A 23,310-nucleotide genomic window follows, 5' to 3' on the forward strand; every position below is an offset into this window, starting at 1 on the left:
AGTCTTAATATAATGAAGACTTAACATAAAGAAACAACTTGTAGCTTGTAGCTATGAGGTATTATATAAAGTAATATAAAACGCTGCTTCTGAATCATTCTATGAACAACCAAATAATTAAAGGTAAAAAAAAAAAATTAACAAATCAGCAAAACGAGTAAAAAGAAGAAACGTTTGTTTACATTCGTATGAAACCTACCGTATTGAATTTGTTTTGATATTTAAGTAATGAGTCTCAAAATTTTCTAAAAGAAAAGTTGCAAATAAACATGCACTTGAAACAAATTTGTAACATTTAATTTAATTATTTAAAATATAATGATTCAAACCGTAAAATACCGTTGATAACTTCAAGATAAACTTTTAGAATTTGTTTGCAAAGTGAAAACATTACTTAGCCTCTTATTTTTTTTCTTAAAGGTGGACACTGTGGACAGTGGAGAAGTAATCATTGACACCAAGGTTTAGCTCAGTACTATACTAAGAAAGTCTGGTGTACATTTAATGTTTTATCTACTTAATTAAATATCTGCAGCCCTGGGTAAGGTGATATAATTCAGGTTTTCATTCGGCCAGGTTATCCTCAGATTACTCTTGTATTAGTTTTTACAAGTAGCATAACCCAAGGCCAGTCTAGACTAGTATCCTAGGAGGCTGTTCCGTTTCCAATTGCATAAGCTAAGGGAACTACGTTTTGGTAATGCTTGATGCATTAATTTCTTGTCAGGTACATAAATCATGGGTAGAACAAAGCGATAGCTCCGCATGGGATATTACATTGGAAATTGATTTTTCTTAGTATATATTCTGGTTGCTTATCAAAAATTTAGCTATTTTTTTGTAGGTCAACTGTAATTAACCAGTAATTAACCTCAGAAGTTGTATGCTGGCCATTCTGGAAAGCTGTCACGCATGCGCAGTGTTATAGGGGGGCTGTTGGTAAAAAGTGGAGTTGAGTATACCTTAGTTTAACCAGTTTCCTTCACCTCGGGTACCCCCGGCTAAGTAACACAGCTTGCCAGGTTAGGTTAGGATACGTTAGGTTAGTATAGTTCCTTTTATAATAGGTTTCCTTAGCTAATCCCTCCTTAAACATATGGCTCCCTAATGACTTTCACATGCGTGGAACCATTCCATAACAACGTTTTCCCCCACCCAAAACCCAAAACCCTGCATTCCCAAAAGGTCCCCAACCATGTTGGGTAGATATGAGGTTAATAATAATTGACTGACAATAAACACCACCACCTCATTCATCAGCAACACTAAAAGTATGGGAAAAATAAATTTCCAAGATAATAGTCCATGCAGAGCTGTTGCTTAGAATTACCAAATCATGTATTTTTCAGATTACATACCTTGTGCTGTATGCATTTCTTACTGCTGAATTTGTTCCGAGGGGAACAGGCTTTTTAGGGTGGAAATATAAAATTGGTAGACAGGTTACACAGAACAGTGCCGCATGGAGTTTTGTGGTGGTAGTTTTGAGAACGACGGGAGCAGGCTCTAACACCACTTCCAAGAGGAAGCTTAACCCATGTTTCCTATGCTTAGTGTTATGTGGGGGGTGCAGGGGGGTGAAGACCCTCGGGCAGGTCAGGGCTCGGTGCACTAAGTCAGGTGAGGAAGTTAGGGTCTGGTTACGTCAGTTTCCAGCATTCCCAACTGACCTCATTTGTTGAAAAGACAGTAAACTGAAAATTGATTTGTCTATTTTACCTGGGGGACTTCAGTTGGAAACTGGGCTTTTTGGGCAGTGGAGAAAACCATAGCCAAAAAGAAAGGGGGGAAATGCATAAGTCACAATATACTCAGTCAGAAAAAAATGCATAGCTGAAGTCATGCAGGTCAGTAGTAACAATTACTCAAAAACCCATAAAACAGGAATATTGCAAAGACAGTGACTGAAATGCATCCTAACTTAACCTTCCTTAACCTAACCTAAACTAGGCACTGACTCATTACTGGAGTTGGGGGTTGAACCACCACCTTCCCTAACTTAGAATGCTATAAATTAAAGAGCCAAATATAGGAAAATACCAAACCTAACTTTCTTTAATATACTAACCTTTGGTTCCCACAACCCTGAAACCTAAGCTGACCAAGAATGTTGTAAATCAGAGAGAAGAGTACAAGGGAATATCTAACCTCACTTTCCCTAACCTATTCTTTGCTCCTCTTAGATCCTCCCCCTCCCCCCACCTAAGCTGACCTAATAGCCTAATAAGTAAACCAACTATTTCCCATTGAAATGAAAATAAAATTTGACCAAACCATATAAGATGGTATCAGAAACCCATCTACCCATTTAAAATCTCTGACTTTGTAGGTAATGGCATATGTCAACAAGAACGGGGGAAGGTTTCTCTCTTCCTTTGCCAGCTGGCAAGGCAGGTGCACAAGAGGATGGTTTGCCATGGCATTGACCTCTCAGCCAGAGTGGTCCCTACAGCCATACAAGTTGAAAAGACTCTTTGAGGTTTTTGATTACTGTTGTTCCATCTGTTTGTCTTGTGGCCAAACACAAAGTTCCCGGTGTTGTGTTTTGTGCTGGAGGATGCTTGTCAGCATCCATAGGACAATTTTGATGTCTATGCTTTTTGCTTGTTCAGCCTAATTCTTCGAGTGATCAACCATTCGATAGTTATGTCTAATCTTTGGGTGACCCAGGTGACTTATCACTTTTTGTCAGAGCCCTAAGAGAAATACCTCCATGACCCAAACTGCTTTGGCAGCCCCATCTGTTGAGGTGCTCCCACTTCCTTAGTGTTCCTGTTGAAGGATATGGAGCTTCACAATCTCTGTGTACTTTTTAGTGCAGCATATTTAGGATTGGGATCATGTTCATTTTTATTTGTTCCAAAGCTCTTAGTGAAGACTCAGACCCATCAGTCCCTTACATGATATTTGAGTTTTTTTTATCCCTTACTTCCAGGTCTTTGTGGGTGAGAATTGTGATCAGGTACTTTTGTGTCATGTTAGGGTTTTGCTGTACATACTGTGTTAGGCCTGAATGTTGAAGACTGTTAGTATTGGAAGGCACAGGGAGGTGTCCAAGAACACTTTTGTTCTGGCTTTTTTAGGTCATCAAGTGGACACATGAGTTGTTGGGCAAAGGAAATAGCTCTATATCACATGTGAGGGGCCCACCTGATCTTGGACAGTGCCTTATTCCTTGTATTCAGGATAAATTACTCAGTGGCACAGGTACTGAGGGCTGGTGTCTGATGCTGCCATACCACCTTTACTGCTTTAAACCTCAGAACATCACCCACAAGTACTTGGATAACTTCTTAGGACCTATGGAGTCTACTCACCACAGCTGTGTAAGCAAAGTCTAGGAGCACCAAAACACAGGTGTACACTGTTAGGCTGACACAGAGGGTGACCATTTTCTATGGAGAAAGCAGATTGCTTACCTAAAGGGTGAAAGTATTCTCAAATTTAGGAGCGTGTGTGGTGAGCTGTAGAAAGCAGGATTAGGCTATTGTACAGTAATGGGTTTGTGTCAGAACAAATGCTGATTACCCTTAAAATTTGTGATCTCAGCTATTTCACACATTGTGATTAGCTGGTTTACATTATGGACAAATTAGCCCAGCTGTTTAGATCTTAAATGATGATATAGTAGATCCTTAAAAGAAACTTTTTTTTATTGTACACCTATCTTGTTGTGCATTAGTGATATACATAAGTAAAATAAATTTGCATTTACTTCAAATATTTTTATTTTTTAGGCTACAGGGTACACCGTATGTAATTGTTAAATTGAATGGCTTGTATTTTTATGCATTTGATGTTTCCTCTAGCTGAGCTGTTCTTTATTCTTGTAGAATACAGTATACAGTATTTTACTTTTGTTAAATCTTTTTCTTGTTCATTCTTTAACAGATGTGGAAAGACAGTACTGTACTCTCAACATGACATCTAATTTGACCTTCAGCGAAACAGGGCTTTGTTTAGTTTGTAATAAAGTCACATCATATGGCAACGCTGTCAACATCTACTCAGGTTTAACAAAGAGAAATGGCAGTATACATGACCAGATATCTGACATTGTTGGCATTAAAGACATTACTGAGGCATGTGAAGTATCAGAAGTTATTTGTCATATTTGTCTGAAATTGTTACTCAGCATTAATCATGTTGAGTCAGAGTTGAAACATTTAAGATTAGAATTCAAGAGCATATTTCAATCAGGTGTTCAGTTAAGAAAAGCAAATACAGTGAAATGTGTTGGGTATTCAGAAATCAAATATGATGAACCTCCCAGGAGCGAGGTTGAAAGTAAAGATGAAAAAATCTCCATAGGTTGTGATGCTAATGAGAGAGATTTTAGGACATGCATATTGAAAGCCGGTGAGGACTGCATATATGATGCAAATATTGTTGTTGGCAATATTAAAGAATCATTTCATGTTGAACAATCTTCAATCAGTGAAAAAGAATCCATCAGTTTAGAAGAAAATACTCAAGAAAATATAACACATAGCAAGCAATGTGATTTTATCCAGGTAGCACAGGAAAATGAGGATGAACTACAGAAGGAATTTAGCCATGCATTGGATTTTGTAAAGGAAAGCGTGAAGAAACATGAGATTAATTGTAGTACTTCAGATCCAGATCAGAAAGGAAATAACCACAGAACAGTGGACCTGCCTAATATTCCAGGAAATTTGAATGACCTGCCTACTTCCCCTAATGAAGCTGAAGATGGTTTAGAAGGAAACCTTAGCTTTGACTTTGAGAATTTTGAGACCCGTCTATGTTCCACTGACACTAACGAAGAAAATACCAAGAAAACTGCAAATTCACGGCCAAAGAAGCCTAGGAGAAAATCAAACAGTGCAGGTACAGTTATTATTTGTTTATTTAGTATAATTTATAGACCTCATGTTTATGACCTGATGCTCAGTTAGTAGTGCAAATGTTGTAGAATCAAGGTACTTGAACTTTATTTTTTGAGATGTCACTTGGCTACATATATTATATCTATGTCTAAAATCTTGAAATTGTGTTCTTACAGTACATAAACCATTAATTTACTTATGGTACGCTACCCAAAATTATGTGATGTTTATCGAGAAAAAGGTCAGCTGCTGATGAATGAATATTTGATTCTACTTTCACAGCAAGTACCCCTCGCATAGAGGTACCTTGCACATATACTCACTATGACGTAGTTGTCAGTGCAGACCTGTAGGTGTTAGCTTGACAAGCAAAATGTATTAGGCCTTCATTTGCTCAATGTTGGAGAATCAGGATAGAATTGGGTACATACTCATATCATCAGGACAGGTGATTAGTACAATGACTATTCTTAGGGTAATTAGAAGTTATATGTAACTTTTTGCTTGATTTAAGTGTAAGCATTTGCTTGTCTACTCACCACAATGCTAATGTGTTTAGACTGAATGGCCCTTTACATATTGTGTATTAAATGCAAAGTGTAATTGTTATAGCTTTAGTTATGGTTATGTTAGTTATATTGTAGTCCTATTTATTGTAGTTATTATAAGTGAAGTTTTGAAATGTACATTTCTTCTCTTACCTATATCATATGTTAGATGTTTAAGATGGGCTAACCTGTGGTAACAGAAATTTCCAAACTCTTTTCAACAGAAGAATCCCCCGTGGTGTTTCTATGTGTCTGATATCTCGCTAATACCTGCAATCTTGTATCCCTACAATTTTGATAATTTCTATCACTTACACTCTTCTCACTTATATTATCATTTATGTACGTCATTTCCCTCATTATTACCTATATTAATGTTTGTTGGTGTATTTTTTTTCTTCACCTCTCGCCTTTGGACACCTGTAGTAAGTGCCTATACCAGTAATCTCAACACTCGTATAGTGCCTTGTCTGACATTCCTTGAATCATGCATGATGGGGTTTCTTTCAATTCAGACATTCAGCATCAGCAAAATGCATGTATTATGGGTTGGACTACCCACTTCAGCCATTGAGTATGCCCTTTCCCATGACTTCATTTGAAAGCCTCAACTTTCTGTTCATCCAAATCATTTTTCCATGTGCTCTGTCCCCTCTTTTAGAGATTCAGGTGGCAATGACAGAAATGGGTAGATAGGTACCATCTTGCCTCTTACTTTATCTCACCTTTATAACACTCAGATGGTTTACTTTATTGTCCCTCTGGACCATCTACCTTTCACAGTGTGTATCCTTTACAGGTTAGACATGCCATTGTAGCAGACATGTTACCAGATTTATTGCTGACCTTCATTTTCAGTTCAGCTGACGACACGGCAATATCTAACTGAATAGATAATCACTTTCTGGGGTTGTCTAAGGCAACAGCTTGTTTGATGTAAACATCTCAACATTTTATTTCTAAAAACATATATTTTTATATATACAAACCACTGCCTTAAGTTGAGGTCCCCCTCAGTTTCCAACTGGGTGCACAGTCTCCTTCCTAAATGGAAGCTTCTTACTGGCTGAGTTAAGAGAGAGATGTAGGATTGTTAGAGGTACTTAGGGAGCTATCTCACCATTGAGCAGAGCAGTGTTGATAGTTTTAATATATGGTTAAAGAAATGACACTTCAAAACCTAAAATTAAACTATTTAAGGTCATGGTTTCTGTGTTGAACAAAATTTATTTTGAAATAATCATGTTTCAAATAAAAATTAAAACTGCCAAATAATGCATGGCAGTTATATATTATTTACCTTGTATTTTTATGCAAATAGGTAAACCAGTAAAGAGAAAAAAAGCAATGAAAGATGGAAAAGCTTTACCTGATGCTGGAGAAGCTCCTCCCAAATCTTTCGGCAAAGTTGAGGGTTGGAATATGGATGAAGAAGGTCATGAGGAATACAAACATGTGAGATTATATTTTAGTTAATTTTTCTAAATTTAATGTCAGTGTGATACTCTAAATATCCCTAAATTAATTCATGGTCCTGAACTGAAGTCAATTTTCCCCTCTGAAAAACAAATTCTCCAAAATTACATTTAAATATTTACAAATATTAGTTAAAATTGCTTTTAATTATACGAGGATTGCTAAGAACTTAAATATTAATGGTGTAGATAATATGCTGTGTTCATGTGAAGATAGTGGATTCAAGGATGATTTTCAAGAACAGTTAATTGCAGGCAATTTGGATATTCTTAATTATGGCAATCTTATTGGTAATTGTATTTGAGATGAATCTTGCCTAGAGTTCAAGATAGCTTATATCTCTGCATCAATAGGCAAGGAGATATAAGCTATCTTTAACAGTAGGTAAGTTTCCAAATAGTAAATTTTATTATGAAAATTTATATAAAACTATGGTATAAAGTTAGACCCTTACCTACAGTATATTAAATAAAAGTAAATGATTACTAACATAAGCAACAAAATTAATTATTACAGTATACTTATCCATAAACTTTCATATAAATTTAATATATATATTGGAAAATTGATGAAATAGAAAATGAAGCTAATTAAAGCTGTTATAAATAAAATTAATAATGCTCTAAATAACTCTCAATGTACCATCGTTTTGAATGAGATTAGGGATATTCAGAGATGCATGTAAATACATACGCAGTTCTTGTACCATATTTCATTATGTCTGCTTAAATTACCCATGGGTAAATGCAGGTTGCAGTCCTATATATATTTAGAAGGAACGAATCCGTAAGTCCATGAAAATGCAAGAGAAAATGTAATTAATTTTAATGAAGTAAACTAAGAAAATAAATATCAGAAACAAAAAACACAAGCCATAGCTGATACATCTAGATCAGGACTTTGGACCAGGTAGTAAAGTTAACTTTTAAATGCAAACAACCATCACTGCTACATACATCATATTTAGCATTAAAGTTTTTACAGAAATTTTATACATATAAGCTAAATCAGTACTTGTAATATTGTACCTGACTCTGTACGATAGTTTTGTGACACGTGTAAGCTATTCTCAAAGTAGAATTAATTCAGTATTAAGTGGTATTTGTGGCTTAATGGTTGTGACAGTAATAGAAGTGTCATAAATAGTATTCAGCTAGATATTTAGTTAATCCAGGGTATAAATTTCATAGGGTCAAATTACTTATTAGTTATTTAAGTAGCCTAAACCTTTTTTGGTGGTTATATTTAAGAAAATCTTGGAAAATATTTTATAGACAATTTTTTTGCTTTTTAATTGTTTTTTGCTGTCTTTGTCAGCTGACTAGCCATTTGAATATTATTTTAAAGAAATTGGAAGTAGCTGGCCATTTCCTGAGACAACTGTAGGTGGATCTGTGAGCAATATGGATAAGGTTTTATACATATTTATAGAAATTAGACAAGTTTCTGTGCTTTATACATTATTGTGTTTGCATCAGTAAATTACAACTAGTTTTTCAGGAAACACTTGTGTACCATAAATCTGTTTCTATCTGTTACTCATAAGTTGGTTGTATTATGCTGTATATTTTTCAGGATGAAAGCAGAAGAAAGTCCAGCAAATTAGGCAGAGAAAATTTTTATGATCTCTGCAGTCAAGTACTCGACAATTCAGCAGAAACTGTAGAACACAGAGTGGTAAATGGAGATGCATATAAATATGTTTGTGATCAATGCCCCAATGTTCGTTACAGACATAAAGCAAAGCTTACACAACATTTCAAACTACGTCATAAATATCATGTTCATCAGTGTCCTGGCTGTGATACTGAGGTAAGTTACTATAGTCAGATTTTTCCAAGTCAAGATTCATACATAATAGGAGTTCTGATGCATTCAGATCTAAATACAGACTTGTTTTATAATAACTGTAGCTGCCTTTTAAGGTGTTGACAGCCCAGTGTTTTTTTAAATTCTGTATGAGAAATTAATGATGAAGGTCCTTGATGTCTGCAGCAGCCTCTATTATGATTTCCATGAAGTATGCATAATGCACTATAAGCAAAATAAAGGTTCCTTGCTGCATCATTTATACCCAAAGTTGTAATGCTTTTATACCTTTTACGGTACTTGTAATCCTTTTACTCTTCATTCCTATCTGATCTGATTTTCACTTATCACAACAGGTCTTTTGATGATGAATGAGCATGAACAAAAACACGACATGAAAAGCATACTACAGTTATCCTAACCCAATGTATTATAATAATGTTGGTTTTAAGGGCCCTTTTGTAATCTGGAAACCTAATCCTGTGAAATATATTTTAAAATAGATATGTACCTATGATACTATATACAGTATTTGAATAATTAAACTCTTTACAACAGAATTGGCACAGTATGATAGGTACAACAATTCATTACTGTACTGCAAATTAAAAAAAAAGAATGCACAGTACTGTACAGCACTGTACTATACACTCTGTGAATGTGCTCTCTTTGATTTTCTTTCAGAAAATACTGTTAATTTATTTTTGCTGGCGGGGATTGTAACAAAATGTTGAAATTACAATGCCAAAGTGATGAGATGAAACGATGGAAGTAATATTGGTATTGGTCTTGCGATGGACAGACTGTAGATCTTCTGATGATACATCAGAAATAATGAATGCAAAGAGTGAAAAGTAGACCAAGTAAAAAGAAGAGGTGTTTCCCTTTTATCAAGTTTTATAGTTTAGATGTTTTTACTACTCTTCCCTGTTCACAGACTTTCTGTCTGATTTTTCGTCTCTTCAGAGTCGTCATTGATGTCCTTCCGTCATGAATTTCTAAGCCTTTTGATTGATATTTCTCATGGTTCTTCTATTTTGCTACTTTGATTGGACCTCTCTCCTTTTCATCACATGCCCAAACTACCAAATTCTTTGAAACCAGTCTGTTTTTGAGCTGTTGGACATCTTGTCTTCTAGCTTCCTCATTTGTGATACACTCTTCCCAATACACTCCAGCCATAAATGTCAGGATTTTTCAGTCACACTTCTTCAGACCCCTCGCCAATTTCATGATAAGTGTCCATGCCCACGCTTCATGGATAAGGATAGGTTCTAATACCTGCCATATATTTTTGTTTTTACTAATGCAATTCTCTTATTTACCAGTAATGTAATCAAATCTTTTTTCCCACTTCATCCAGGCTGTTGCTACTCTTTTCCTTAATGGTCTCTCAGTTTGAGGATACAATTCAGCTTTATATACATGGCACATTATATGGTATAAATATTGCTGCTTTTAATGTATGCTGTACTATATTTTTTACCTGAATTTAGCTTTGAGAAGAGTTGCTAGAATTAAGGCGAGGCACTAAAAAAATGTGAAGGACCGTTCATTTTATATCATAGAAAAAAAAGGTGCAACCTGCACAGTTCTAACACACACCAAAAAAACCCAAATGGTGCACAGGCTTCCCAAATTGTAAATAGTAATTAGCCTGGACAGTTCCAATAATTATCGAAACTCATTTTATAATGTGCCTTCACTTGCAAAATACAGTTTTTACATAACAATGATTTGCATCTGTGTCACATGAAGATTGATCTCAAGCTGTATTATTATTATTATTATTATTATTATTATTATTATTATTTAATTCGAGTGACTGAACTTAATCTTTGAACTTATTGCTTATTACGTATATGTACAGTTCGTTTAATGAGAAATCGTTAGAGTTTTGTTGAAAGTTACTTCAGTTTAAATCTTTTTTATTTTACTTTCAGGAGACAAGTCAAAACTCACTGGATCAGCATATCATTAATAAACATCCCGAATCTCGCTTTTTTGAGTGTAAGTATTGCCACAAAGCTTTCAGGACGTATCGTTACTTGCATTGTGTACATATTAAAAGATGCCACATTGGTCTCCCTGTTAAATATTTTTGTGATAAGTGCCCAAAGGGATTTGTAGACAAGTCATCCTTAGATAATCACAAGTACACTCACTCTGATGTCAAAAATTTTTCATGTAAATTTTGTGGTGCCATGTTCCATACCCCATACAGCTTGAAAGTCCATGTTAACATCCACACACAAGAAAAAAAATATACTTGTCCAATATGTGGCACATCTTTCCTTCGTCTATGCAATCTTATCGGTCATAAGAAACGTGCGCATCATTCTCGGGAGAAAAGATATGTTTGTGAAATTTGTGGCACTCAGTTACATACAAACAAGGATCTTGTTAAACATCAGGATACTTGTCATAATAAAGGGAAACCTTTTTCTTGTGACAAACGTGATAAAACTTTCTCTAATAAAAAAACTTGTAAAACTCATCTAATTGAACATTTGCAAGATGAACCTTTCAAGTGCCATTGTGGAAAGGCCTATATGAATAGGTCTCGTTTACAACACCACTGTAAAGTTGCGCACAGAATGGAACCTGGTCGGAACGTTACAGTAAGCAGTGGTGTTGCAGAGGAAGACACAAAGGGTGATGATGAAAGAAATGAAGAGGAGAACATGGTAGTGATTACTGTTAAGGAATGTAGTCCCCCTGCAATGTATAGAGTGCAGGCAGCCCCTTCGCACGAGATTTTTATTAGTAGCGAAATCCCTGTTTCACATGTGGACAGCAATACTTTGACTAAAACTTTGACAACAGGCCAAAGTGTTGAGCTTCCTTTGCTTCATTCTCCATTTGGGGCATTAGGAACAGACAGAGTAAGTTTGAGTGCTCCTATACTTTTCACATCGCTTACCACGAACCCATCAGTTGCAGTCCATCATGCACAAGATACAATATCGCAGGGAATACTCCCTTCAAAATTAGACCCCTCCATGGCTCACATAACTAGTGGAGTTCAGGAAGACTTTTCTTACCATTCTGGCTCTTCCGCCACAACAGCTGACGCAGAGGATCAAGATCCCCTGCAAGTCTTGCAAGAAGAGACTCGGGAATCTCAAGCAGCAAATCCTTTGGCAACTGAACTTTTAGAACTGCCTGGTGTACATGCAGGCAATCCTAATGATGTTCCAGTTACTTACATTACAGCCTGGCCTTAAAATGGTAACATTGTTTTGTTGTAGTCATGTGTTTAATTACCTGATGTAAATAATATACACATAATCAATATTGCTATTTCATAAGTTTCTTGATAATGTAATTTCTGGTCACAACGCAAATCATTCTCAAAAGTGCTTCCTAGAGTTTTGAATGCTTTGGAGTTGGTATTACTCTCTGTTGATTGCAAACAAGAAAATGTAAACATTCAGATATATTTGCATAAAATTGAGCAATTGAAGACCTACTGTACAGTGATGGAGTGTAGATGTGTTGCTGATTAATATCAGGGAAGTGGAGAATTATATTGTATCTTCATATTTTTGTTTTCCAAGAAAAAATTAATTGAATGGTTGCTGGGATATAATTTTTAAAATAGATCAGTATTTTTTTAATATTATACTATCATCATAACTAAGTTTGACATACAATAATGAAACCTATTTCACTCAAGTATATCACTTGCTGTGTAGTCATTTATTAAGAATGTTATTCTTGAAAAATAAGGACTACGTCATTGTCCCAAGTGAAACTTCTTCAGCCAGGGGAGACCCTTACTCACTACATCATGCACTATCTCTTTACATGGCTAGCCACTGGCAACAAGTAGCTCATGTATGTACCTGTGCAATATTCATGCCTTTTCCCCTTTATTTTACTATCATTCTCCATGAAGTTGATTGAATATGCCTTTTAGCACTTTTTTTTTTCTTTACTGGCAGGAGTAATTTTTCATTTGTTAATATCTAGGCAAGTGAAAAGATCCAGTATTGGTTACACTTCTGAGCTGTTGCTGGGGTCTCAGTATCATCAGGAAAATTGTATTTTGGTAGAACACCTTGTAAATGAGTGGACATGGTGTAATGCACAATGTTAGCGGTTAATTAGCAGGACTCTATACAGTAAAACCCCCGTATTTGCGTTCTCATGATTTGCGGACTCACGCATTCGCAGGTTTCTCTGTGGAACATATCTAGCCATTATTCGCAGAAAATTCGCCCATTCGCAGTATTTTTCACTGAGAAATATTCACTAATTATTGTATTTTCATATAATTTTCATGAATAAATGCACTTTTTGTGATAAAACTATTAATATATTCAGGTATAATCATTTTTACAAGGTTTTTCATGTGTTTAAACTATTAAAATGGGCAGTTCTAAGTGTTTTTAGAGGGGTTTTAAGTATTCACGGATTTTAGCTAGTCGCGGGGGGGTACACATCCCCCACGAATACGGGGGTTTCACTGTATATATATACAACACCACACACTTTATATGTTGTCATTGTTAGTTGTCATGATTGGAAGAGAGAGAAAAAGGGTTATATTACCATTCGTTATATTACCATTCTCAGGTATTACATCTCAGAGGGGCAACTCCTGTAGGTGGTAGGGCTAGGATTTCCTCCATTGTGTTTATTGCCAGTTTAGATTTCTGTATATAATAAGAATAACATCCCAACTGATCAGACTTTTGTACTTATTAGCTACATTATAATGATTTTTTGCTAGGCTGCCATTTTAGATGCGATACATTTTTAGACAAATCTCTGAAACTGAATGTTTAGTTTTAGAGTTAGTTTAGGCTGAGAACTATGTGGAATTATTGTAGCTATACAGTATTTTGAAAATGTTCTGTAGGATCTTTGTGATTTATTTGGCTCTGTTGCTTATCAGAAGGCCAGAACCCCATAGTGACTAAAAAGTTGAGGTGTTATTGCTAAGAGGTGTAATCAAGGGCAGCATTGAAGATTTTGCTTTTAAGAGTGTAGTGCAGTTCAAGATTTTTTTGGCATTTTTCCCTGCAATACTTAAATATTACACCTTCATGTAGATGGAAAGAAATTTGTTTGGAGAGATGAGAGGTCATCCTACTGACAAATGAATGAGAGCATCCTGCAGTTTGGCATTTGGGAGCAGGGGCTGTGTGCTATTCAATGGTTTTTACAACGTGTAATGAGAGCAGTCTTGGCGTTGACGGAGGTAGTTGTGACACTGTCTTTAATTATCTTTTTATGGGCTTCATCCTCACAATAAAACCAGTGCATGTAGGCCTTATAGAACAGCTTTATTTCTTTGTTGTCATTTTCTTGTATTGGTAAGTTCTTGTATCACTCGTTTAGACTTGATTTAGCTTGCTTTTAAATTTCAATGTTTATGAAACCATTGTGTACAAGAACTTTGTTTGCTCTGTCAATTTCACTATGTTTCTTACTACAGAACCATATGAGAGGAATTGCATTGCAGAATTTTTTACTATGTTCCTCTCGTAGATGTCAAGACACTTACTCTGGCCCTTTAACCCTTAGTGGACGGACCCCCTCATGAGAGGATCTACAACAGGTTTTGGGTGGTGGACAAATCCCGTCAGAGGAATATTAATATTACGCACCATATGATTTGGCTGTATTGAGTGGGAAAGAGTTTCCATCACTTCAATGGCCCATAAATGAATTGTGGCAACTTTAGAATTCAGCTCAGCTCAAGCAGTGGGCGTCTCAGGGAGATCAGTATTGTTCTTGACTTGATGGGGGAATGTCTTGCACCTCTCTGTCTCTCCCATGACATCTTTTTATTTATTTGCTCATAAGTATACCCAGGGATTGCTGTTGGTTTTAGTTCTTATCTTTTATGATATGATGTCAGTTATAATTGTAATTTTGCAAAGAAATATTAAAAAAAAACATTTATACCTCCAACAAAGTTACTGCATCTCCCAATCTCAGTAAATTTACGTAAATATTTTACAACAAATATGCTCAGAATTTGTTACCGATTTTAATTCTTACCTGTCATGATATTGTGTGATCTTTAATTATAATTCTACATAAAATAAAATAAATTATTAGAAAAAACATGTATAACTTGATAAAATTTACGAGTGTTTTTGTAAAAGAGGCCCCACACAGGGTTGTAAATAGTCACTTTCAACTTCCTGTGGGAGATAAGGAAAATTTTTTAGAATTTTTTTCTTACGCCATGTGCATTTGCATATCTTCTGCTTTCCATTGATGTGTTTTTTCTTAAGATGGCCAACCTCAAAGTCTGCCCGGTCTGGAAGGTTGCATGATATATAATTACCCCGTCCCTTAAGGGTTAAAACAGAGGCCATGGTTGGTCAGTTCAGTTTAGATCATAGTGAAGTGTCCTTCTTGGGTCTGGGTTACTTTTTGTGTCAAGGAAATGAAGGTTCCCCTCATTGCTCCTCTCACAGGTGAAGTGGAGGGCAGAGAAACCCTTGAGCACCAGTTGGAAAATTTTTAGATCTTCAGATTCCACCGTAATGAAGGTGTTGTCAGTGCACCAATGGTATGTAGGTAGGGTTGGTATCTGGGTGAAGACTCCTCTACAAAACCCATATAGAAGTTTGCAAAGAAGATATTAAACATGAACCTCACTGCTCTACCATTACACTGAGTGTAGAGATGGCTCCTGTGGGTGGTAAAAGAGGCTTTCTTTACAGGCTTGCAGTAGCAAACAAAGGGCTTCTTTAGGAGTATTGAGGTTTACCGTAGTCTCATCTCTGAACACCCTCTCTGTACCCACAGGGGCCACCTTGAACATCTTAAAAACTTAAATAGCAAGGGGGTCTTAGTTGGGAGTCCTCTTCGCTAACTTTATATGGGTATTGTAGGGGAAAGAATTTCCACTCAGATTAGGCAACACCTGAGCAGAATGTGGGTGTTAACTAGAGTATATCTATTGTATTAATTTCCTTGGCTGCCTTTCTCTGTTTGTGTGTGTCTCCACATAACTTACCCATCTTTACTCTTCCTTCTTGAGCCCTTGGTATCTATATAGTTATCTCAACATTTCATGGCTAGTAATTGAGAAACTATATTAAATCTCCTACTGCTGGGAAGAGAGTGGATTGGATTCTGGGAAATTAGGTTAAAAAAACAAGCATTGGGGCAATTTCAGCCAATCGGCACTAAAGAAATGGAAAAGTAGGAGTTGGAGTGGTTGGACAGCAAGGTAGAGACCTCGAAAATAAATGAGATGAAGTACAAGAGTCTAGTGTTGAAACTGAAACTGGGAGAAAATCCCCACAGTTGCACTAGGAAGTAATAATTGAGAGGTCAGGCAGTAAAACTTGAAGAAAGGAAGTGGAATGAAAGTAAAGTAAAGGACTAAAAAGTGGGTGCAGCTACAGGCCAAAGGGATGCTGCATTTGCCATTTAATAATGCCTACAGTGCACTACATAAAGTCCACTGATAGCACTACTCCCCTACAGGAAATTAGGCAAATGTAATGCCATTGATGCCCTAGATATTAAAGGAACATTTATGATCCTTTTCCTCAAATAGGACAGTGTTTAGGATTCATTACAAACCACCCTGCCAAATACCAATGACTGTTAACAGAATTTTAGTTTGGTTCGTTGTATAAATACATAAAATTTAAAATGTCTTAATTCCCCATTGAGAGTGCCCTTTTGCCAGCTCTACCAGTTGAATCTGTTATGTAACTTTGGTTTAATGATAGTTAAGAATTCCATGTGATGATGTAGTGGTAAGGGATTCCAAGTGAAGGCAAGATACTTGCCAAAGTGAACAGTATAACCACTTATTTCAGCTGGTGACAGACCTAAGTAAACAAGAGGTTTATATGAATGGAACATGAAAATACATTTAGATGCAGTACTTTGCTACAGTAGCTTTTATCAGATCTGGGACATTGCTTGGTTGAACTATTTTCATCACTATAGCTATAGCTTACTTCTTATAGTTTAGTCACTTTAACCTCCAGTTTATTTCATTTTAAACATTAGAAATACTGTAAGTGCAATTTTGGTCCCATTACTTGTGACAGGGAAACATTTTGAATTGTATAGTTCTACAAGCATTTTCAAACTTATGCAGAAATGTTAGTCTTTTGATTAAATTTTCACTCCCTTTCCTATTATATGTTGAAATACATTTTCCTCATAGATACTTAGAAATACTGTACAGTACTTTGATGATTACATTTATGATGGGCAGCTGTTTTTAGAATCAACATCAGTTATACCAGAAATGGGAAAAATTTGACCGAGTTCTGTAACTATGATTGTTTTTGCCAAACAATTTCCCAATGTTTGATTAGTCAGGTTTAAGAGAAACTTGAGGAAACTGTTGCAAGCAGCACTTAATGTATGCAGTGTGATATGCTCTAGCCACTACTATATTTCATTGCTATTGCAGTCAGATTTTTGAGTGACATTGCTTTAAATTCTGTGCAAACAGAGTGCTGTATTTTTATTTTAGACTATTTGGAAACAGAAGTTGAATACAGGTATATTCATTTTAGTGGTTAAAGTTTTGCCATAAGTTGGTTTGCCTGGAAGAATGGTTTTTGAACGCTGCAATAAATATGATAAAAAAGGAAGGTGGCTACAGTATTGTTTTCAGCTCTGAAGCACTAATACTTTAAGAGGTACAGTACATAAGATTCAGCAATTTGTTATTTACGTTTTTGTTGAACCTGCTTGGTGTATAATTACAGAATAGTAATATATGAACTATAGTATACTAAATAACTATACAATTAGTATTAATCAAATGAAGAGCAAGATACTGTATATTTAAAATTGTTCAATTTGTAAATGACATGATTTCTGTGATAAACATTGCTGGGAAAAGGTAAAGTTAAATGTGTAAATAAAGCTAAATTTTGTTGTTATGTTTTAACCAGCCACATATTTAACAAAATGCCTCGAGTGACATTAACCAATATAACATTCATAATGTTTTATTACATTTTGTTTTGTTGCTTAATCAAAGGCAGTTTTTTCAGTAAATATGACTGCCATTAATACAGTAATTCTATTTTGTTGGAGTGTATTCCTATTGAAATAGGTACTCCATGACATTCCAAAAAAGAATTTGTTTCACAACAATTATTCATTTATCATCAAGAGCCTGCACATATTTTTCCATCGGTTTTTTTTAGGAGTGGGAACCAAGTTAATCTTTTATCTTTTATTCTTCATTCATTACACTTAAAAGGCCATAGAGAGATCATCTGTAAATAAGGTGTACATGATGTCTTGTGGTATTACAATACTACTACCAGTACTATTGGTAGATAGTGAAAATAAAGTTTGCATGAAACACTGCCCAGTGGAACCCCTCCTCAGCTGTAAATCAATAGATAAGTGCTAACTCCAAGTTGTGTCATATACTTCCAAATTAAGCTCATAGTTTACAAAGGCTTTGATGACCATTGCACTGAATCACTGAAGGTGAAAGTGTGTTTTTCCATTAACTTCCTCACTTATGCCCACACTTTGACTAAAGCTTATTTCAAATTATTTATTGAAATTAAATTTACCCAGGCTTGGGTAGCTTCATCAGATGTTGAAGTCTAGTGTGTGCCTTTTTACAGCACATTAGGTAATATGTACAGGAATGGCAGATCTCATTGCTGTGTAGTTATATGATACTGAACTCACCACTGGTAAATAGAGATATGTAGATGCTCACTCACCACTGGTAAATAGAGATAGATGCTCCTATGGAAATAAAAACCAGAGCCTTTTACGTAACAAGTATTCCTCAACATGAACAAGAATTAGACATTGAAATTTGGTAACTGGCAGTCAGTGACGTGGGGTAAAGTTTCCAATTACCTGCTGTCATCAAGAACTTCTTTTTTGGTTGCTATTGAGTAAAGAAGTCTTGCTGCACTCCAGCTGACCACAAAGCTAAAACTTCTTTCATATCTTTTTTTGTATGTATGAGGTGTGTTTTTTGTTCAACATGGATTTTAATAAGGAAAGTGAACAGTAAAAGGTGTGAAGGATGTATGCAGGTGTTTAGCTGCTGTTGTCCCTGGTGTTAGTGTACCAGTTTCGTTGGATCTACAGTAGGAGTGTGCTGGTGGGTCTCCTTTGCAGTAGAAAATGCCCAAAAGATGCACCCGAGTTTCTTCGAGAGGGATTTCTCTGCCTTCGGTGCTGCCAAACCTTTTGGATCCTTCGTCCCAGACCGCCCTCTGTCTCTCCCCACCACACTGCTGAACTAGATGCACATACTGAGCTCTCCTCAGGTGAGACACTTGCTAAGTGGGGGTTAGTGAGATGGGGTAAAACCTCCAAATCACCTGCTTGTCACCAAGCACTTTTTTTTGGCTGCTGTCAAGTAAGGACATCTTGCTAAGCTCCAGCTGACCACCAAGTTGAAACTCCTCTTATAAATTTTATTGCATGAATAATGTGTTTTTTGTTTAATGTGGATTTGAACAAGAAGTGAACAACAAAAGGTATGAAGGATGTATGCAGGTGTTTAGCTCCTGTATGTCACTGGTGGTGTGTACCAGCTTTTTTTGGATCTAGAAGTGTGCTGGTGGGTCTCCTTTGCAGTTGAGGAAGGCCAAAAGATGGTCCCCAGTTTCTTCGAGGGGGATTTCTCTGCCTTCAGTTCTGCCAAATCTTTTTGGATCCTTCTTCCCATACTACCCTCTGTCTATCCCTACCAACTGCTCTTGCAAGAGGGTTATGCTCATAGGGTAGCCGACCAGCATGCACTTTTACAGTGCTGAACCAGGTGCACATACTGAGCTCTCCTCAGGTGTGGCAGAGGTTTGTGTTCATGGTTTGCCATGCACTAATGCTTCATTGGCAGCTTTTGCTGCTGTGTCCACTGTAGTAGTTCAGTATTGTTCAGCCTCCTACTGTAGTTTTCTTACCTGTGCTGAGTACAGGCCATACTCCTCCAATGCTGCTTTCTGAAGAGAGTAAAACTCTAGGATGGAGCATGTAGGCACTGGGAAAAATTGCCATTTGCTTCCTTTTGCTTTTGTGGCCTAAATTTTATATTCCATTCCATTCTTATTTGTTCCATGTCTGGGATTTCTCAGATCCAGTGAAATAGGGAGAAGAGTAGGGTTATAATGTTACTATGTTAGAACCCAAGTTCCTGTACTATTAGCCATATCAGAGCTGTTCAGGTCATCACTAGAGGATCCATGGGAATTGAAAGGAAGTAACAGAGTAAGCCAGGACCAATCAACCTCTTCCTGGAGAGCATTAGACATCCTAACCCACAAAGTTCATCTTGAAGAGAAGTCTCTTTGGGGACCAGTCCTCTACTAGGGAAGGGCTCTCCTCTTAAGGTGGGCATGCACTGGTCAATGGAGGTAAATACCACCATCAATACTGATGTCTAGCATCTTCCATTAAAACTTGATTTTGTTGAAGATGGTCAGCTTCTGCAACAAGTGAAGAACAGAACTAAAGTCATTGCTTAAAAAACATGGTGGGGGTCCAATGACCCTGCGGCAGAAGAAACAAAAGGGCATGCACACCCAATGCAAAGACATCGTACAATAAAAACGGGATAACTCAATGAACATGCTAAAGAGGACATGGCTGAAAGCACAAAAGAGTAAGGGTGGCTCAGGTCACAGGCGACTGTAGGCCTGCTCAACAGGATTTTGTTTTTCCAAGATGATTAAGTGGTAGCTGAAGTGAGCCAAGTACGAGTTACTCCATCTATGAAAGTGTAGGTTCACATGCTAGGAAAATTACAAATTACTTTAGAATCTGGTATTTTGTGTAAACAATGGCATTATCTGTCTATGGACATGGCCTATTTTGAGTTAATTTTATACCTAAAAAAGTACATTTAAAATTGACAGCAAGGGATAATAAAAAGACTTACCTTTGTTCAGGGGAAAATATTAAGGCTTAATCTATGAACCGTCTGCCCATATCTCCATGCTAGGAGCCTGAAGGTATGCCATATAAAAATGCCTGACTTGGGTTAGTAAGCAAAGATAGGATATCAATGTACTTTATTTATCAAATAAAAAGGCATTGAAGTTACCTATAAAAATATATACTGTAAACCTTATTTCAACAGTAATTATACCCAAATACAAATCAATGTACAGTACTGTAATCCCATCAGTGTAAAACATTTTAAATTATTCCTATAGTATATAAAAAATACAAACTTCCTTTGCATATGCTAGACTGCCTCCAGCCTAGAAAAGGACATTGTTGAGAAAGTAAAGAATCATCAATAAATGAGAGAGCCTCAAGTCTTCTTTTGAACATCCCTCATTAATGGTAGGAATTTGATCTCAGTGACATTAACCACTCACAACTATTAAACCCACTGACCCACTGACTTGCATGCACAAAAATACACTACAATCTCTGCAAACCAACTGATATAAGATAAATTCTCAAGCACTCCCTCTAAATAAGAAAATGGGAAAATGCAACTGCAGAGAAATTAGGATTACTGATTAGATTCTGTAAGTTTAGAGTTAATAAGACAGGAAACCAAAGAATGTCTTCTCTATACAAGCCTGAAGAAAACAAAAAAAAGAAAAAGGAATGAAGAAGAGTAGAGCTTAGCCACAATGGCAGTAAACAAAAGACAGGAAACACAAGCAAGAACAGAATGCCAAACATTTTCCATAGTAAACACGACACAGTTGACAGGAGGCGAAACTTTCATCTTGAGTAAAACAGAACAGTGACTTGCAGTTGTGAGAGAGGCTCTAGGGATGAGGTAAGAGCATGGTCATTGATTAAAAGAACTGCTTTGCATTCAACTTGACTAAAGGAATTAAACAAGATGAAGCATCCTAACTAGGATGAACAGGGCCATCATAAACTCCAATAAGAAAATAACTTTCAGTATCTAAACAATGCACCACATTTTAATAGCATGTTTAGTTATTAGACATTTAAGTCCTTGTAATAAGAGTCTATTGCAATCTGAACACAATACTGACTGAAATAAGAGGTTCAATTACATTTTCATAAAAAAATAACTGAAGAATTGGGAGGCAGAACTTGGTAAAACTGTGTTGAGGCACTGAATTTGCCTTGATTATAGGAACCCACTTCAGATATGTTCCCAACATAAGTAAAAAGAAAAGAGATCCCCAAAAATAATCTGCAATATTCTCTTGCATAACTGCATGCAATTAAATAAATATACAAACACCAAATAAACTGCAAATTTCTAATATATAAAACAAACATAAGGAAACATTTGCAACAGTACTAATACCTAAACATGGTAAATGCTTAGGACACACAATCAACGATCAGTCATTTTAGATTTAGTGAGCAGAGAAATTGCAATAAACATGTTATCATGTACAGTATTTGTACATGAATAACCAATTATTTGAAGCCTTCAGGACCTGCTGGTTCCATAAGTTTGTAAATTCCAAGTATCCACAGGAAATCATCTTCCATTTTGCAGATGAAACATATGCAATTTATATCATTAAATATTGCTGCTATTGTTACTTACTGGTATATTTCCACTAAAAAGTTTTAATAAAATAAAATACCCAACATTAAAATCTCACAAAACAAAAGGTTGCTCAGAAATCAGGTAACCCTGCCATAGGCCACAAGGGATCTGGTAGAGCTGAAAGTGCTCTAGTTCCTGGCTTTACTGCCAATTTTTCATATATCAACTAGTTCACCCAGAGAATCTTCATTGCCAACCTCATACGTTTCTCCTCAGGGTCACAAGATTCCATAATTTTCTGCTACTCTACTCAAAGATTCCTGTAGCTGTGGTTATGGAGAAAAGGGTTCAGGATTCATTCAGACAAGGGAAAGAGAATGACAATGAAGAAGCAAAATTTTTTTAATATTTTCCCCAAACAGGTGATAATCAGATACAGTTCATTTTGTCTAGAGATCCTTATGCATTGCAAGAACTGCTATGATAAAAATAGCTTCAGAGAACTGAATTTCTCAAATGTCTTTGGAGCCTTAAATGCGACCCCCTGTTGCTTCTCTTCTTCAGTCACTTTCCTTGGTGTACAATGCCTCTGGATTCAATACTATTAAGATGACCTGCTCAACTGTCAAATCATGAACTACTCATTTAACACAGGACACTGGTAATTGTGTTGCGACATGTTTGCATAATTAGTGATCTTCAGGTTCCTAGTTAGTCGATTTAAAAAAAAAATAAATTTAATCAGAATGCTAAGCTAAAAATATTGGCACTTACTGGGCTGGGCCAATGTGTTTGTTCTTGTAAAAGGAATGCCAGTAATATCAATTATATTATCAAATGGATCTATAAAAACAGAGGACACCAGAAAGACTCAGTCAGCTGGTGATGTTACTCCACCATACACTGTATCTAGAATGAAAATAGTTGCAGGTGTACCCAAAAACCTGAGATCAATGTTGATGCCAAACAAGAATCAGCACTGATCCCTTTGCTATTCATCATAGTAATCAGAGAAGAGACAAGCAAGAGCAGGAAAGGCAGCCAGGTAACGAGGGGTATTCACCTGAGTGGAAGGCTTTAGACTTCTTTCACCTTTGATGACTATCTCAGCTAACAACACACCATTCATCACAGTATGGCATAAAAAAGCATAAAAAAATATGCAGAAGTTTGTAAAGTACCTTGTGTTGAGACACAC

The 23,310-nt window shown here is 36.2% G+C and overlaps 1 protein-coding gene across 1 annotated transcript; it reads left to right on the top strand.

Moving 5' to 3' along the window:
• The first annotated feature begins 405 nt into the window (after nucleotides 1-405).
• Nucleotides 406-12,826, top strand: LOC136836927 (uncharacterized). The gene is made up of 5 exons (XM_067101425.1): nucleotides 406-541; nucleotides 3,892-4,851; nucleotides 6,720-6,853; nucleotides 8,450-8,686; nucleotides 10,627-12,826. Exons 2-5 carry the CDS (start codon nucleotides 3,921-3,923, stop codon nucleotides 11,908-11,910), a joined length of 2,586 nt encoding a protein of 861 aa, XP_066957526.1. The 5' UTR covers nucleotides 406-541; nucleotides 3,892-3,920; the 3' UTR covers nucleotides 11,911-12,826.
• The last annotated feature ends 10,484 nt before the right edge of the window (nucleotides 12,827-23,310 follow it).

This window comes from Macrobrachium rosenbergii, chromosome 57, assembly GCF_040412425.1.
Source record: "Macrobrachium rosenbergii isolate ZJJX-2024 chromosome 57, ASM4041242v1, whole genome shotgun sequence".
Lineage (NCBI taxonomy): Eukaryota > Metazoa > Arthropoda > Malacostraca > Decapoda > Palaemonidae > Macrobrachium > Macrobrachium rosenbergii.

What these genes read in the sequence shown, in the direction of transcription:
- LOC136836927 (XM_067101425.1), top strand. Translation starts at nt 3,921, where the DNA reads ATGACATCTAATTTGACCTTCAGCGAAACAGGGCTTTGTTTAGTTTGT. An exon ending in GAGAAAATCAAACAGTGCAG is followed by an intron (nt 4,852 to 6,719) that starts GTACAGTTATTA and finishes TTATGCAAATAG; the next exon opens with GTAAACCAGTAAAGAGAAAA. An exon ending in GTCATGAGGAATACAAACAT is followed by an intron (nt 6,854 to 8,449) that starts GTGAGATTATAT and finishes TATATTTTTCAG; the next exon opens with GATGAAAGCAGAAGAAAGTC.